We start from the raw sequence: 18,721 nt of genomic DNA, 5'->3' as shown, positions 1-18,721 counted from the left end.
AACGGGTTCATGAAAGGAAAATAAGTACAGAGTTATTGGACGATGAAGTCAAATTTGCACAGGCTACAGGAAGAAAATGATTATCAAACAGGGTGACAGATGAAAGGAACAGCGTCAGGTTGTTAGTACAGAGTCAATAAGGAGCTTGGAATGTTTTTATTATACCAGTACTACCACCAACTACACTACCTCTGTAATATGTTCCTTTCCTTCTTATCTACAGACAGAATATAAAACTTTACCATCACCACCACCATCACCGTCACCATTAGTGCTCTCTCTTCACACCACACAACACTTTCACCTATGCTGTTCAATATCCTCTGTACTGACTAATAGGACAGTCATTATGGCTAACTATCGAACTATTACCACAAAGGCGAACAAAGGAACACACCTCCTCTACGCACACATACCTAATCACCATACTAACAAACACTCATATACACACGATGCAGTAATAATACCCACAAACTACTCCTTTCTCTTTCTTTGTACTTTCACTAGTTATGCTCTAGTTAATGTAGATTGGCGCAGTTAAATCAAACAGCCTCGTTAGGACCTAGTGGCTGTTGCTCTTTGAAATTACCTTGAGTTCACTGTACCACCACCACTGCTATCATAAACACGCAGTACACTTAAACCATCAACGCAATTAATTACCTGATATTAGTACACATTACCTGTTGATATTATGTCACACGTATTTTTTAGCTTCCGTGTATACTAAGGAATAGCCACCTGACGCAGTATTATGAGTGAATAAATAAATAAATACAAAAATAGACAAATAATAAAAGTTGCATGCCACCTTTTGGGAGGAAAATGAAAGCATATGTTATGATTTCTTAAAAGTTCGTTGATTTGCTTTATATTTCGTTAGTGTTTATCTGTGTGTTGCTTCTGGTTTGTTTATGAATTATTATAGGCGTTTCGTTACATCAACAGTGCAGCAGCCATCACAAGTATCCTGAGATTGCTGGGACAAGACACGTGACAACACAAAACAATGAACCGTATTCTAAAACATTCCGGCATCTCATCTCGATTTCTTTCAACAGGCTTTATTGAGGTTAATTGGATCTTCGAGTGTGCTTTCATGATCCCAGCAATAATTCATCAAGGAATCTGCGCTACGAAAAATAAATAAAATAATATAAATAAATAAATAAAAATAAATAAAATAATAAAATAAATAAAATAAATAAACCACGAGAACCTGCGTAACGATCTCTCGGTGGCTTCAACATGTACCCGCACGCACACACAACTAGGAAAAGATGTCATTCAAGAGAAACATAGGAATAAATAACCTTATCCCGTTCGTGTATAAAGTCTTTGCTTTCACTCGTATAGGAAGATGAGAGGACGAGTCAGTGGGTGTCCTTGAGAAAGACCTTGGTGGCGGGACGGACTGTCTGCTGACTCGTCCTGAGGTTCTTGAACACAACCGCGATGATGAGTCCCACGTAAACAAAGAACTCGAAGAAGGTGACGATAGAACAGCCGAGGAGCAGCCCCGTGTAGCCCCCGAGCGTGCCTGGGTAGGGGAAGGAGGCGTTGTCTAAAAACATATCGTCCAGTAAGTGGTTGGGAGATGATTAGGATATACCAGTGTTGCGTGGAGTAAGTTTGCCGTACTGCGCATGCGTGGTATACTCCCTGCTTCCCTTAATCGTGTACCCCGCGTTCACGAAAATGTATTAGCATATCTATGTGTGATTGTATGTGATAGTGTGAGATGATCTTTCTTTTTTATGTCATTTATTGTATTGTGGGCCTCCAGCCAAAAATTAGTTTGTTTGTCTGTATTTTACAACGATTTGACAGTAAAGTTATCTATCTAAAAATATACCAGTGTTGCATGCACAGTATTGCGTGCACCCCTTGCAGTAAGCCTTATTTGTGCTTGCGCTAAATTCACCCAGCGTGCAAACCTACCCCGAGCACCGGGCTAATGTATTCAACAGCCTAATTTCCTAATGCACTCCCTGTGTCCATAAATTTTATCTGTTTATTTATTTACATATGGTCATAGTTGCCGGAGAGGACTTACAGAAAAAATGCAGGAGGTTTTTGCGCCAGATTTTGACTTCCGTGTAGCGAAGGTCAGGGTAGAAGGCAGTCAGGATGGCCATGTCGCTCCTGGTATTAGTAATGCGACTCTTAGCACAACAATGACGACAACAACAACAACAATGACGAGGACGACAACAACAACAACAACAACAATGACGAGGACAACAACAACAGCAACAACAACTACTACTACTATTACCACCACCACCATGACACAAACTCCATACTCCTTACATACAATTATTTAAGCAGTCATAGTAGTAGTAGTAGTAGTAGTAGCAGAGGCAAGATGTTAACAATGACAAACTTCAGCAATGTTATTATCATTTTAGCATCTATGAGCAGCCAAGATAGCAGGAGAAGAAGCATCTGACCCATTGGAGAGGGAGAACTGCTGGGCGAGGTGTTGGTACAGAGAGGACGGCACGGGCAGGTGGCTGGTGGCTGAGGTGAAGTCATGCCGCTCACACAGACGCCCGCACCCACGCCGGGCTGACATGAGACAACATGCTTAGCTTGGGCACTGAGGAAACCAAAGCTGATGATGATGGTACTAAAGATACTATAGGTTTCATTAAGTGATATAAAATTTAAGAACAAAAGAGGGAAGATCGAATGTTGGATAAGGAGAGGGTGTAAGAGCTCCCTGGAAACTACAAAAGGACATACATTGGGGAAGAATTGTAATGTAATAGTAGCTAGATTTTGTTTTGTGCTATAACAGGTCATTGGATTTCCCCTCTTCCCTTGACTGTAAAACCAGCAAGAATAAAACCGCTAAATCTGAAGGAAAAGGAACTGTAAACATGCCCTTGTTCCCAATGTTCGTGTGTTGAATTTACTCTCTCACCCTCTGCCAGGCATATGTCGGCGGAGGATCTCGGCTTGAGGGCGAAGTCACTGGTTTCCGGGAGGCCGTCTTCCACCAGGCCGTGGCGTAGCAGCCCGTGGCAGTGCATCTTGTCCATCAGCACACACAGAGGTACACTGTCTGCCGGCATAGCGGTAAGATTGACGCATTACGCCTGGGAGATCGTAGTGATGATTGTTACTTGTATATTGTATATCATCCATGGCAGCATCTTCCAGTGCATTTAAAAGTGAGCCTTCCAGTAAAGAGTTAAGGGCTTTTCTGCCTTAAACAACGACTATTTTCAAAGGCCACAGATGTTTAACCGGGTTCTCAAGAGTGTTTCTCCTGTTAATAATATAGAAATCTTGTTAATCTGTCAATAGAACCATAAAAAAAGCCCTTAAAAAACCCGTGTAACTTCAAGTACAGCATTATGAAAGTCGGGGTATGGTGCAAAAGAGTTCCATAATGGTCTAAGCGAGGCAGCCTGAGCCAGCACCAAGCGGCGGGCGGGGCACAACCTACCGCCGGGGATGCTCAGGGAGTAGAGGGTGCAGTTACAAAATCTACGGAGGCAGGTTCGAGTAGCGCGGAGGTCACAGTTGGGCTCCGTGTCGAGGAAGTTTTGGAGTCCCGGCATGGGTTGTATGCCAGCCAGCGGCAGACACGGCGATTCAGACAGGTCCAGCACGGTCTTGATGCCGATGTCCCGCACCTGACACGAGCACGCGGCAGCAAGAGACATTATTACCACTACTACACGTGGGATAAACCTTGATATCAAACAGAGTGAGACGAAAACTAGAGAAACACCCATTATTACCGCTACTACAAGTGAAACATAGATATCAACACAATGAGACGAAAACATGAGAAGCACCCATTATTATCGCTACTACACGTAAAATAAACCATGATATCAAACACAATGGGACGAAAACTAGATAAACAACCTTGATATCAAACACAATGAGACAAAAGCTGGAGAAGACAGCGTGAGTCCTACCACAGTAAGGGTGACGGTGGCCGAGGTGAGGATCCCAGGCTGCAGCACGGCGCCCTTCCCCAGCACCACGTGAGCGGGATGCGTGTGGTTGCTGGTGAGCGTTGCCTGCAGCCCGACCTTGGCAGTATGGGAGACGTCCAGGATGCGGGGGTCCAGATCTGTCGCCCAGTCACCACCACCACCACCACTCATAAGGTTCAGAATGGCTATGTTGTCTCCCGTTTTCTCTCATGGCCTCAGATAAATAAAAACTAAATACTCGACTTTGTGTAATGGTTCTTTGAATTCACTGTACTGAGAAGCTCTGATCTAACACCTATCGTTCAAGGATCGTTTACTGAAATGCCTTGTTATTTCAGGATTGTTTCAAAGGCCACGAAAATAATTAATAACATTCTCACTGATGTTTTTACCAGAATCTTTGTTAGGGCACCACTAAAATCATGAAAACATCCTTGAAAACCCCGAGTATATATTTTAATATTAAAATCAGTCGGGACAATTAGTAACAAATACCGTTCTGAGGGCTACTGAACGACGTTTTTGAGACCTTTGGCTGACCTGAACAATAAAGATCTTGAAAACTTTTGTGAAGTCTGCACATGTCATAAATAAATGCTTCAAAATGTTTCAAATGTTTCGAGCTGCTTCCATTTGTAAATCAGAACCAGTGAATCTAGAGACAGACAGACAAGACTAGTATATAAGAATCAAACGCATCCCATGACTCTTACCGGGCCAATCATCCCTCGTAATGTTAATGTAGAAGGAGAGGCCCATGTGCTCCCCTTCCGAGGGCTGGGCGTCGGCGGAGGAGGCGAGGTACACGTGGCACACCCCGGTCATGGTGCGCGCGCTGGTGAACCCTGAACAGCAATCGGCGGCGTTGAGGCGGCGAGCTCCAATGATGCACTGCAGTATGATCTCCTGACACCTGGCGAGGGAGGGGCGGGGGGCAGGGGTGTTAATGGGGAAGTTACGATGCTGCTTTTAAGGCATTAGAATAGCAAATATACGATTAATTTAACAGAATAAAGAACTAAAAACTGAAAATTATAAATGAAACGGGCTGGGAATGAAGGAGAGAGAGAGAGAGAGAGAGAGAGAGAGAGAGAGAGAGAGAGAGAGAGAGAGAGAGAGAGAGAGAGAGAGAGAGAGAGAGAGAGCCCTAGCCTGCCTCACGTGTAGGAGACGGCCTGGATAAGGTCAGCAAAGGTCATGTTTCTGTCAACCAGAATGCGCTGCAGCTCTGCGTGCCCCTCCTGCCAGAACGTGGCCCGCTCATGCACGCCCTTGGCCTCGCGCAGCACGAAGGTGGAGCCCACAGAGGCCACGAGGTAGTGAGTAAGGCTGCTGCTTATACCCATCGCTGGAGAAAGAAAAGGAAATATAGCTATGCATTTTTCTCTATAAATATACCCATTGCTGGAAAATAAGGGAAATAAAGGGAAATAAAGCATACATTTTCTCCTCTAAAGAAAATAGTCATACATTTTTTTTTTCTATATATATATCCATCACTGAAAAGACAAGAAAAATAATACCGTACATTTTTTTCTGTACATATTAAGGAGACAGACCACTGTGAAACGAAGAGGGAAAAAAATAAACAAATAAATAAAACAATAAATAAAATAAATAAATAAATAAATAACTGCTCAACTGCCCCTTTCCCCCAAAACCGTTTATTGAAAAAGAGTTCCAATTGATTTGTACATTTATGTCGAAAGAACAAAAACAAAACGAAGAAAAAGGTTGTTTGAACACTGCTTCCCCATGAACTGAAGTAAAAAACAGGTTTCCAGTCGTGTTACAAATTCATTTCTAGACACAAGTTAAATTTCCCTGTAATTCCACGCTCACATATGCTGTTGGAGATCCTGCCAGCCCACAGTTTGTTCACCTCATCTTTCTTCTCCCTGTGATAGTCGTGTCAGTGCGTGTTAAGAGTGTGGATGTAGCTTACCCAATCCCCGCACGATACAAACCAGCTCATATTCTTGTTTTTGTTCTTGTTCAATACAGTTTTATACATCAGCGCTTACCTGGTAGTGACTGTGTGACTGGGAGAAAGTTTCGTGCCAACACCTCTCATTACATCGATAAGCAAGTCATGTTACTTTAAATGGTTCCGAGAAAAGAGCTTTCCCCACTGAATTATCGAACCGCGTGCCACAAAACTTCATTCTCATAGGGTTCTAATTTTCTTGTCGAACCGCCATACTGCACACCGAGAAATGATTATTATTAACAAGCTAATCGTCAAATTTCTACTTTGTTAGTCTTCCTCACTCTGAACACCCTCTTTGTTCCCTGTTGCTTGCTTGTTCCCCTTCCTTCTCTATTCTCTCCTTATTCATCTTTCCTTCCTCTTCCCTGTTTATTCTCCTTTCTTCACTGTTGTCTGTTCGTTCGTCTTCCTTCCTCTTCCCTGGTTGTTCCTCTCTCCTTACTCTTCTCTGCCTATTTTCCTTCCCTTTCCCCTGCTTGTTGATCTTCCCTCCCTCTTCCCTGCTTGCTCATCTTTCCTTCCTCTTCCCTGCTTGTTTATCTTTCCTTCCCTCGACGCTGCTTGTTCATCTTCCTCCCTCTTCACTGCCTGTTCATCTCTCCTTCCCTTCCTCTTCCTTGCTTGTTCATTTTTCTTTCCTCTTCACTGTTTATTCTCCTTCCTTCGCTATTCCTTATTTGTTTCCCCTTCCTTCCTCTCCCAGGCGTGTATACAAACCCAATGGTAAACACTAATATATTTCCTTCATTCCTTCTTCCCTCGGACACTTTCGTTCTCCTCCCCTCTTTCCGGCTTCCTAATCTTCTTCTCCCCCCAGATAAGTATACAAGCTCACTACACAAAGACATGTTATTCTACACATAATTATATTTCCTTCATTACTCCTTTCCCTTGACATCCTCCTCGTTCTCTTTTCCTCTTTCTGGATTCCTACTCTTCTTCTCCCTGGCTTCCTTCTTCCCCCTTCCTTCCTCAGATATACAAGGTCACTATTACAAACTAGAAACATCTCATTCTTAATATAACAATACATCTCTTTCGCTTTTTCCTTCCCTTCTTGTTCTCTTTCCCTCTTTCCGGCCTCCTGCTCTTCTCCTCCTCCTCCTCTTCCTTTCCTCTTTCTTCCCCTCCAAGGTCTGTAACTCCTTCCCTCTTTCCAGCTTCCTGCTCTTCTAACTTCTATTATTCTCCTCCTCCTCCTCCAATTCCTTCCCTCTCTCTTCCCCTGCAAGGTCTGTAACTCACCTTCCAGTTTCCTGCGCGAGAAGAAGGCACGGTTACACAACACAACTGAGGGTAACTGAAGCCCGTCATCACCTTTGAGCTTCACTGCCGTCTGGAAGGAGACGTACACCTTACTCTGGGGAAGGGGAAGAGGAAGATGAGGAGGGGGAGGAGGAGGAAAGGGAAGGCGTAGAAGGACATTTCAGTAAAGATTTCTTCCTTAGTATCTTTCTCTGGTCAGTCTTTCTCATCCACTTCCCATCTTCCTCTCATCACTCCACCGCAAGCAGTAATCCACACGTCACTCCCTCCTCAACATCAAATCCACGTCCCTCTCCACACGTCCACCCACGAATCGCACTAAAGATGATCACCGACACATTTGGAACATAAAGTTTGGAAAGCTGTCAGGAGTCGTCAAGCCTATACGTGGCAGTCCCTGTATGGAATAAACCTACGTATTTTCATCTGTCCGTAACTTCATCTTTTGTTTTCTTGTTCTTATGATTCCAACCAAACATACAATTACTGAAATTAAACACTTCCATATAGACTTCACCTCCTTCATCCCCTTCTCAGGTAAACTCAGGAATTCTCGACCCATTTCTGCCTTTCCTTTTTCCTTCGCCGTGAATGGTTTGAAACAAAGGAGCATCAAGGCAAATCTGGTGTACTTTTTGACGTCTCCTATAATGAACGTGTTAGTAGTGGCATATTGAATGTCTCTCTCTCTCTCTCTCTCTCTCTCTCTCTCTCTCTCTCTCTCTCTCTCTCTCTCTCTCTCTCTCAGTCTTAGAGTTATTATTATTATTATTATTATTATTATTATTATTATTATTATTATTATTATTATTATTAATATTATCACTACTACTACTACTACTACTACTACTACTACTACTACTACTATTACAACTATTATTATTAGTACTATTATTATTATTATTATTATTATTATTATTATTATTACTATTATTATTCATCTATTTATTTGTTTATCATTTTTTTGTGTGTGTTGTTCACCAGACACTGTGACACGTAAAAATATTTCGAGGTGAAAACCTGCGACTGAACCTCCCGCGCCAGGAAGTCCGAGGAGAGGGTGGCGGCCACGTAGAGCAGCAGGGCGAAGAGCGAGACGGTCACCAGGAACCAGAACACGCCCAGGAGGTTGCGGCGGTTGTTCCACGTGTGGCCGACCCCGTGTGCTGTGGACTCCTGGCACATCAGATCCGTCATGTCCGCCACGGTGCGTTTCTTCACGAAGTCCTGAGGGTGTGAGTGGCACATTAGGGGTCGAACGGCTTATTTATACATATTTTTTTTAGTAATTAAGTAGCACAATAGAGGTTTTCAACTGGCAATAACTCTTAAAAGCCACTTGGAGTTTGCTATAACTCTCTGGCGAGCTTCTAAATCCACAGAGAAGAGAGTGTGACTTGAACAGTGTCACGAGTAGGTGAGTAACACTTCCTGACTATAATATAATCACACCTCGGTTAAATCTCATGGGTTACGATATTGATATATACGTGTACGCTATTTTAGTTACTAAGTAGAGCATACGTTAGAAGTAAAATTGCACAAACACCTTTTTTGATAACTAAGTAGTACATGTATTAGGAATAAGACATTGTACATACTTTTAATGAACTAAGTGACATATATATCTACTTATTTATTGGATTTCTTTGCATGTACTTAGATACACTCAAAATTTACCTTGTGAGTAACAGTAACAAGTTAGGAATTCAACATGTTATATATATCTTTTTTTCAGTAATTAAGTAGCATATATATATCTACTCATGAATTTGATTCTTTTTTTTTGCATATACTTAGTCACAACAAAAAAAGCTTGTGTTTGATGTCACTGTCTCATTAAACATTTTTTCTTATTGATTTATTCACTTGCATATTTTAGTAATACACATTTTTTATCTATTTTGTTAATTTTGTTGCTCTATCTTCACGGGTACGCACCAAAACCTGATGTCAGTGTATCGCTAAACATATTTTCCTTATTTACTTGTATTTATTTCAGTAACATACCTTTATTTATTTACTCTGTTAAGGGCAAAGCTAAGTGACTGAAGTAATCATCCCTGGGAGCGAGGTGCATTGAAAGCAGGTGTTGGTGAAGCAATAGAGCGTTGTTCCTGAGTGCAGTGAAGATCAGCGGTCGTGACTCACCTTATCATAAGTGAAGGAGCCTTCGTGCCCGGCCCGCTGCATGCCTCCTGAAGCCTCCTTTGTGTTCTGTAGCAATCAACATTGTTAGTGGCGCCTCCTTCCAGCGCACTAATCCACTCGTCAGGTTATTGTGTTACCTTGCCCAACCTTCCTTTAAGTTATTCATCAAGGCAAATTTTTACTTTATATTTTATTGTAATACTATATTATCCTAAACAGTTCAGCTTGATACGAAAACTTTGCTATAAAATAAAAGAGGAACAGTGGACTTAATTAAAAGGTTAAGAGTATACAGTGAGTCTTCTTTTCGTCTTCCTTGTTGTTGCTGTGGGCCAGTATCCCTCTTACATGAAAAAAAAAGAAAAGAAAAAGAAAGAGAAAAGAAAAGAAAGAAAACTATTCACCCTGCCTTGAATTCATCCTTTGACGGCTAAACAATGGACATAATCTAAGTTTATAAGCATATTTTCATTCTATAGTCTTTTAAACTTATCATGAGTCTAGAATACATAAAAATAACCTGCTGACCTCCGCCCCACCTCTCTCTCTCTCTCTCTGTCCATGCGAACATTTTTTACAGTACTCAATGTCAAAACAGGACGGCCCAGCAGCAAGGGGATTACGTAACATCACCACCAAAATAACGAGTTTATACGGCACCGCAAGCAATTGACAGAAAGGTTTACATAACTATTAACATCAATTAACTTCGAGGAACGAATACCGGGCGATTATACAGAAGAGAGAGAGAGAGTGGGCTAATGTAAACTTGGCCTTCTGAATACTCGGTAATGTTAGGTAAACGTGTGTGTGTGTGTGTGTGTGTGTGTGTGTGTGTGTGGAGTACCTTAACATGTATAGGGAGTATTGACTGTATAGGAGGAAAATTAGACAATAACACGTGATGAACGATCCTTTTATACTTTCACCTGCGTTAGCCACACCTTAATTAAGGCAGGTGTGATAGGTTGTACGGTTCGTTGCCTCATTTTTTTTTACACGTGAGCTTGCTTGTTACTTTCTACAGCGCTACTCGTTTTGTACTTTACTTGCTACTTAATGAACGCTTGTTACTTGAAATTATGTTGTTCTTTATCTACTAGCTACCTAGTGTATGGTTGTTACTGTAAATGCTGTTATTATTTATTTTATCTATTTGCTACTTAGTGCCCGTTTGTTATTTCCTATATTGCTACTATTTATTTTATCGACTTGCTACTTAACTCACGCTTCTTACTTCCTCTGCTTCCTCTACTCTTTATTTTATCTATTTGCTACTTAGTGCTCGCCTGTTATCTCCTCTTGTTACTCTGTTTTATCTATTTGTTACTTAATGCACGCCTGTTACCTTCTCTTGTTACTCTATTTTATCTACTTGTTACTTAATGCACGCCTGTTATCTCCTCTTGTTACTCTATTTTATCTATTTGTTACTTAATGCACGCCTGTTACCTTCTCTTCTGTTGCTTTTTATTTTATCTAGTTGCTATTTTTCGTTCTTATTTTTTGACGGTGTTACTTTTACACTAGAAGTCTCTGTCTGGTTCGGTATTTCCTACTGCCTGTGACTTAAATTCTGTCAAGGTTTCGCGACACTTCTCCTCGTAATTTTGGTTGTTTTTGATCATTCTCTTTTGAAACTGACATCTTCAGTGGACTTTTATTTATTTATTTGTTTATTTATTTATTTTTTCGCTGTCTTTTAGTTGACCTTGGCCAGAACCCGTCTTCATTAAAGGGGGGGATGGGGGGGTTGATGGTTTTTCTAACAACCGTCTGCAAGAGTAAATTCAAAATGCTGTAACTTCCTTCGTTAAAAAAAATATATATTGGTTACTTTTTTTTTTTCTTACTTTGCTTCTTTTTATATTTACAAAGTTTTACATCTTTTATATTTACAAAGTTTTACAATGTCAGTTTTGGTAGTTACATTTAGAGTCTTGCTATTTACACTTTTCACATTTGATTTTTTTTTGTTTTCTCTTTAGAAGGAATAGAATAAGGTGCCTACACTTTTTTTTTTTTTTAAGCTGTATCTTTTTTTTTTTTTTTTTTTTTTTTGTGTGTGTGTGTGTGTAATGTACGGTTACATTATTCTTGGTGCGATTTTCTAGTCATTATTTGTCACAATTATCTCTCTCTCTCTCTCTCTCTCTCTCTCTCTCTCTCTCTCTCTCTCTCTCTCTCTCTCTCTCTTTCATAATACCATCACACACACACACACAAAAATAAATAAATAAAATAAAATAAAATAAAATGAAATAAAATAAATAAATAAATAATAATAAAATAAAAAAACAAAAATCAACACCCACATATTAACTTTTACCTAATGGCGCGTCACTACATTGATTATAACTAATTTACCTTCGCCACGCCCACCACTCACTGTCGCGTGCCCGGCCCAGCACGACACACACACACACACACACACACACACACACACACACACACACACACACACACACACACACACCGGTACACTTTCAAGACACTAAGAGCACTGGTATACTCACATGCACATCTACACTACACAAGACTCGGGTGCTAGTCAAATATTTCAGCTGGCAATGGCGGGAAATTTTTATTTAAACACGCAATAAAGATTCCGAGTGTAAAGGTTTGTGAATGATGCGAACTTCACTACCACGTCGCCTGTTTATTTCTACCCTTGATATATCGTTACAGTAAGTCTATTTCTGCTCTGGGTATCGTTACAGTAAGCTTATTTCTGCTCTGGGTATCGTTACAGTAAGCTTATTTCCGCTCTGGGTATCGTTAGTTTATTTCTGCTCTGGGTATCGTTAGAGTAAGCTTATTTCTGCTCTGGGTATCGTTACAGTAAGTCTATTTCTGCTCTGGGTATCGTTAGTTAGGTTTATTTCTACTCCGGGTATCGTTAGTTAGGTTTGTTTCTACCCTTGATATCGTCAGAGTTCAGGGTTAAATCTACTCTGGACATCACTGAGTAAGGTTCAATTTTCCTGTGGGTATAACTAGAGTAATGTTTAACTCTACTCTGGATATCGTTAGTTAGGTTTAATTCTACTCTGGATATCAGTAAGTAAGATTTAATTCTCCTCTGGATATCATTAGCAAGGTTTAATTTTAATTCTACTTTGAATATCCACTGAGTTAGATTTGCGGTTCTTTTTTTGCATTGGTGAGTATTAAAAATTCTATCTATTTACTCGTCTATTACAGTTACATCTTTATTAACTATTCTCTCCACCAACAAGTGAGTGAGTTCATGAAGTTTGGATATTGCCAGTGGTGGTGAATGGTTTCGTGTCAATTCGCTCTTGCTCAGATATAAAAGTTTAGCATAGCAAGAACACGTTGGATGTAGGAAAGAAACGTACGTCAGCTCACTTTTTGTTCAGAGCAGCCTCGAAAAAAAATCCAATATATACGAAACAGAGAGAGAAAATCATGTATATACTAAAAAAGAAGAAGGAAAAAAAAGATTCCAGTAAGTAAGGAAGAAAGGAAAAGAGCATATTTACGAACTCACTCTTATGACATAAAAAAAAAAAAATAGAAGAAAGATTACTTGCATAAAAAAAAAATAAAAAAATAAAAAAAAATAAATAAACCATTCATATCGACCCTTTCCAACTCAAAAACGCCGTCAGATGAGAAATTCCCATTACAAAAAAAACAAAGAACTGCTCATAAATTCCTTGGTAATCAAACACGTAACGACATTCCCAGTAGTAAAGGTACAGAAAACGCAAACAACGAGATATAGTAACAATAAGCTCCAAGTACTGATAAAAATTGCAGTTATGACCGTCTCTCTTTATGAAATTGCAGTTATGGCGGTCTCTTTGTCTTATTAAATTCTAGAACGTTAAGTAGAGCTAGATTCTTTAGAGTGACAATAGCAGAGAGAGATCTAACATGCAGCGGTTCGCCAGTCACAGTTGAGGCTTTCAGGGTCTTGCCTCTTAAATAAACACAACAAGGACGAGTCGATAGGGACTTGTTACAGCCGACCACCTGCCAGTCACTTTGCGCGGTCAATATTGATGGTATTTGAGTGCACTTGTTTTAGCTCTTGTTTTTGTAATTGCTCTTCTAATTGCTGATGGTGTAATAGCAGAAGTAATTTTTGTTGTTATTTTTCTTTCTTCTTCTTTTTCTTCTTCTGGTCATGATCTGTAACTCTTAGTAATTTATTTTATTTATTTATTTTTTTATTTTTTTAGTTCTCTTGCTCTTCCTCCTTCCTTCAATATGCTTAACTAGTTTGCATTTTCTTTCAGCCCTATTTTCCTTTTTCTCAATTTCCGTATTGCATGACACTCCTTCCTTCTCTTCCTCCTGCTGACAACTTCCCCGAAACTTGCTTGAATAATGGACTTCTCGAATAGTCAGGTTGTAAAGTGGCTATGATACGTAGTGTACCTATATTAATGATGCCCTTCCTGAAGACTATTCGTACTACAAGTTCAAGAGAGTTACATGTCGGGCTGATGTTTTAATTTATCTCTATTTATTTGCTTATTATTTTCAGCAGTAACGACAATTTTCTCTCTGTGCTCGAGAAAAATAGTGTTAGGATGGCGAGCGATGTGAAAATAACAGTAATTCTGCCTATTGCGTGGCGTGTGTCATGAGGAGCATAGCAATCAGGGACATACGTGCACGGATGGTTGTCATTCAGGAAGTATTGCCGTCTCTTGCTACGCCCACGGTAGGAGTTAACGACTGGAGTTGTAAATCATGTACACAATTAATGATCAGTACTTATATACGTGGTGCATTTTACGAAAAGCATGGTAATATTTTTGCTTCAAAGGAACAATGTGTAAGGAAAATATTTGGTTGCAGTTCATTTTGACACCGAGAAAAATGAGTGTTGTGACGATAACTCACAGAAAACCAATATACAGTTCAGCTATTATATACATGGTGTGTTTTATGCTATCGTTTATATTTGTCTTACTTATCTAGTATTTATAATCTTGATATTTTTTTTGAAAACCAAAAGAAAAATTAAATGTTGGTGTAGGAAGAGAGAAAAGAAAACAGACATTCTATCTTTTACATTTTATCGTACTATTTATATCTATCTAACTAATTTACTACTTATTTTTTTACTAATAATTTGGAAACCACTGGAAAAATTGTGTCTTGATAGTAAGTCATGGAAAAAACAAGAGACAGTCTACCTTTTGAATGACGTATCTTATCTTTCTATTCATATCTATCTAGAACAGAAGAACATAAGAAATAAGGGAAGCTGCAAGAAGCGACCAGGCTTACACGTGGCAGTCCCTGTATGAAATATACCTACCTATTTCCACCTATCATCCCCATCCATAAACCCGTCTAATCTTCTCTTAAAGCCTCCTAATGTCTTAGCACTAACAACATGATTACTGAGTTCGTTCCACTCATCTACCACTCTATTTGAGAACCAATTTCTTCCCATCTCTTTCTTTAACCTAAATTTTTCAAGCTTGAACCTGTCATTTCTTGTTCTATCTGGTTGCTGATCCTAAGAATTTTGCCTAATAACTTGCTATTCATATCTTACTAGTATTTTTGCACACCACCAGAAAAATTAAGTATTTAGTCAAAAAAAATACAGATTACCTTTTACATGGCTTATCTTATCATAACACATATACCTATCTTACTAATCTACCATTTACATCTTACTAATATTTTTGAACACCAGAAAAAATTAAGTGTTGCCAAAACAGATCATGGAAAAACAAGACAGTCTACCTATGACAAGATGTACTCGTATCATAATGAATATCTTGCTAATATTTTCCCCTCCACGTCTATCCTTGGCACACGAATGAATAATGAAGAGCTGCGATAATTACTCAAGCACATGTAATAACAAAGGGCCTCCCCACTGCTCCGTATTTTGCGAGGGTCTTCAATATTTAATCATCGATGGGGTTACACGATACCTTCCTTTTGTTTCGTAAAAGCTTCCAACTATACATATTCCTTTTTTCTTATTTATTTATCTATTATTATTTTTTTTATTTTTAAAGGAGATGAATGTTGTTGTAGGTTTTCTTAGTTATTCCAGTTCTCCCTTCAGTTTTTAGTAATTCGATCAAAGACAAGTGATCACTACTGCTTCACTGTTGAGTAGTAAAGCGAGAAGGTATTCCCTCTGCTATATCTCCAAGTTTTTCGTGAGACGTCCGTATTTTTACGTCTTGCTAAGGGAAACTTTTATGAGATATCGATTCCTTCAGATTTTTTTCTTTTTTTTCTAGATTCTACCGCCTTTTCTCAGACATTTTCATGAGACACTTTATACCCGCAAAGATTACCATGAGATACCGTGTCCTCCGGATTATTTATTTATTTATTTATTTATTTATTTACTATTTTTTTTTACGAGACGCCCTCCCCACCTTCAGAAATTGTACTAAGACGCCTTCCACATCTTCAGAAATTGTATTCAGACACCATCCACACCTTCAGAAATTGTACTAAGACGCCTCCCCACCTTCAGAAATTTTCATGAGATACCAACACCTGACAGAAGCATTTGCGAGACTCCTTCAGATATTTCATGAGATGTCAACTCGAGAAGAGAAACGCTATTTTCCAAGTTTGACAAATCCTTACACCATGTCACCTGCAGCTACAAGATATCAGGAATACGACCACCGATACCCGAAGACATATGACAGCAAAGAAAATCACTATTGCATTCACAGCTCCACCCACCTTCGTCTGCCTGAAATAAATAGGAACATTTTCTCTACACGTGGGAAAACGTTACGCTGATGGAGAATAAATGAAAATGCGTTAAAAGTATAAAATAAAAGTAAAAATCGATAAGAACAGGGACTAACATTTCCGGAACATCTGAATGCACTAACATATTCACACAAAAATATATGAAAAAAAAAAAAAAATACATAAAAATAACTAAAAATGAAAACACATAACAGATTAAAAACACAAACTCTCTCTCTCTCTTTCTCTCTCTCTCTCTGGCAACACAGGAGGAGCACGCAGGGAGTCTCACCAAGCCAATAGTTCCTCTGCTCCTCGCCATCCTGCCCCGGAGCGCCTGACGTGTTGCTGGACTGTCTGGACACGAAATGCAGTAACCAGCCCACTCACGCTGCACGCACACGACGCTGGGCTCCTCCTCCTCCTCTTGTGGCGTGATTTGACTTGGATCGGTTTTATGGGCATTTCCTTTTCACCTCCTCGTCTTGTAGTTTGCCTGTTTTTTCCTTTGTATTCCTCCTCATCCTGTCTTTTATTTTCTTTATATTCCTCCTTCTCCTTCTTCTCTTCTTTCTCCTCTAGTAGTTTGTCTGTTTTTCCTTTGTATTCCTTTGTATTCCTCCTCCTCCTCCTCCTGTAGTTGATTTCTGTTTTTTTTTCCTTTGTATTCCTTTGTATTCCTCCTCCTGCAGTTGATTTTTTTTCTTTGTACGTGTCTATGTCCAGTATATTTACAATTCAAAATAAACGGTGATTAAAAAGAGTACATATGGTAATTATAATATAAAGTGTAAGCAAGTGTTAGTTGCATGACGAAAATAAGTTCAGAAGCAAGGATCATTTGTCTTTCCTTGTGGACTAGAGGTCGAACACTTGGTGGATCACAATGCGTGCAGTCTACGCTACCAGCTGGTCCATTTTCTGTCTGAGACTCAACAAGAAAACGAAATACTAAGGGTAACATTAATTCTCTCTCTCTCTCTCTCTCTCTCTCTCTCTCTCTCTCTCTCTCTCTCTCTCTCTCTCTCTCTAACAAAATACGCTATATCAGAAACAAGTAGAAGTCTAAAAGATATACGCAAATTGTGAAAGCTTATATATATATATATATATATATATATATATATATATATATATATATATATATATATATATATATATATATATATATATATATATATATATATATATATATATATAACAAACTTAAAAAAACGAGAGAGAGAGAGAGAGAGAGAGAGAGAGAGAGAGAGAGAGAGAGAGAGAGAGAGAGCGCCATTTCCATACAGTAAGAGGAATATAAAGTGTTCCTAATGGCACTGAGAGCGGCGAAACTTTCCAAAAAGAAAAAACTCCCATACAACGAAGAAACACCGAGGTACAGCCAGCCAGCCAGCCAGCAGTTCACGAAGGACACCTCACCACTACTGCTATAAATTATACAGTTCACTTAACGCACACTTAAACAGCACCTCCCAGCATTTCCCTCTTCACTAGATCACTTAGTTAAGGGTCATTGGTCTTCTGTTAGGGGTGTTTGCCCTTCCCTCAAGCCTCGTTAACGCCGCGACGAGGCTCTCCTTCCTCACCAGCTTTGGAATCCCCCCTCCCCCCCAGACACGTACTCGAGTGGACAGGAGCGAAAGACTGTTTTCCCTGTTCCGGTACCGCGCTGCCAAACGTTTGTGCGTCTTAGCCGTTTTCTTTTCACATTTTTCCTTAATCATTTATCCTTTGATCACTATTTGGTGCGTCTTTCCTTAATTACTAATCACTCTAAGACGTCTTTACTTGTTCTACAGCCACCTCCAATCTTTAAACAGGTTAGAAATTCCAATATTGTTTCCATCCCCTACTTTCCCATAGATGCTTACAAAAATTTCATGCTTTACTTCTGGTGCTGTTCACTGTTTCGTATCGCAGTGAAAGGGTTAAACACTCAGACATGTCCTCTTTCTCCACAGCCTTCTCCAAATGTTATACAAGCTAGAAATTGCGATATCAACTTTTTTTTTTTTTATCCCTCTCTTTCTTGTGGATGCTTACGAAAATGTCATGCCGAAGTTTTAAACAACACTGTCCTTGGATTTCCAGTCTAAGTTCGCCCATACTTTCTCTTATTCTGATTATGAAGCGAAGAAACTTGACCCTCCTGTTGTTTTAACTCTTCCTCTTGTTATTGTTGTTCCTTCTCCTCCTTCTCTTGTTGTTGTTGTTGGTCCTCCTCCTCCTTCTCCTCCTCCTCATGATCATCAGCGTTTCGGATTCCACTACATGACAAATCCTTCGCTCGCCTTTTCTAATTATATTTGTTGCCTGCCTTTTTATCCCGTGCCGCCTCGACAAAACTTCTTATCTCATCTCTGACAAGGAGGGAGGGAAGGAAGGAAGGAAGGAAGGAAGAAATGAAGGAAAAGGAAAGACAAGGAGTATGGAAGGAAACAGAACAAAGGAGGAAAGGAAGAAAAGTGCAAGAAGGGCAGAAAAATGAGCACTGATGAAGGAGATGAGCTGAGATTGAAGGAAGGAAAGAGGGAAGGACAGAGGAAAGAAGGGGAAGGAAAGGGAGGAAGCAAGGGACGGAGGGAGGAGGAAAGGGTAAGGCAGGAAGGCAGCTGAGTACAAAGGCAGT

General features: G+C 39.7%; 1 protein-coding gene and 1 long non-coding RNA gene across 4 annotated transcripts; one reads left to right on the top strand and one right to left on the bottom strand.

The window, feature by feature from the left end:
• Window positions 1-141: 141 nt before the first annotated feature.
• On the bottom strand, window positions 142-16,916 carry LOC135113691 (sodium channel protein Nach-like). 3 transcript variants are annotated; one of them, XM_064029188.1, is made up of 12 exons: window positions 16,382-16,916; window positions 9,367-9,432; window positions 8,236-8,442; window positions 7,195-7,309; window positions 5,121-5,307; window positions 4,673-4,872; window positions 3,939-4,096; window positions 3,458-3,647; window positions 2,930-3,070; window positions 2,454-2,571; window positions 2,057-2,145; window positions 142-1,540 (listed from the first exon to the last, which is right to left on the bottom strand). In XM_064029188.1, exons 1-12 carry the CDS (start codon window positions 16,409-16,411, stop codon window positions 1,374-1,376), a joined length of 1,668 nt encoding a protein of 555 aa, XP_063885258.1. In that variant the 5' UTR covers window positions 16,412-16,916; the 3' UTR covers window positions 142-1,373. The 3 variants fall into 3 exon arrangements, with proteins under 3 accessions (XP_063885258.1, XP_063885259.1, XP_063885260.1); XM_064029189.1 differs by having other exon boundaries at window positions 7,195-7,285; window positions 16,382-16,915; XM_064029190.1 differs by lacking the exon at window positions 16,382-16,916 and having other exon boundaries at window positions 9,367-9,545.
• On the top strand, window positions 3,998-9,421 carry LOC135113693 (uncharacterized). The gene is made up of 3 exons (XR_010274936.1): window positions 3,998-4,133; window positions 8,200-8,422; window positions 9,249-9,421. It is a non-coding gene; the product is annotated as an uncharacterized LOC135113693 (long non-coding RNA).
• Window positions 16,917-18,721: the final 1,805 nt, after the last annotated feature.

Source organism: Scylla paramamosain, chromosome 26, assembly GCF_035594125.1.
Source record: "Scylla paramamosain isolate STU-SP2022 chromosome 26, ASM3559412v1, whole genome shotgun sequence".
Classification (NCBI taxonomy): domain Eukaryota; kingdom Metazoa; phylum Arthropoda; class Malacostraca; order Decapoda; family Portunidae; genus Scylla; species Scylla paramamosain.
The sequence above is the reverse complement of the archived record's forward strand: the minus strand, read 5'-3'. Positions and strand labels throughout refer to the sequence as shown.

Bases quoted from the DNA above. Each gene is read 5' to 3' on its own strand.
- LOC135113691 (XM_064029188.1), bottom strand. From the start codon at position 16,411: ATGGCGAGGAGCAGAGGAACTATTGGCTTG. The intron at 7,310-8,235 runs GTTTTCACCTCG...CCCCTTCCCCAG, and splicing joins CGCGGGAGGTTCAGTCGCAG to AGTAAGGTGTACGTCTCCTT. The intron at 3,648-3,938 runs GTAGGACTCACG...TGCTCGTGTCAG, and splicing joins CCACCGTCACCCTTACTGTG to GTGCGGGACATCGGCATCAA.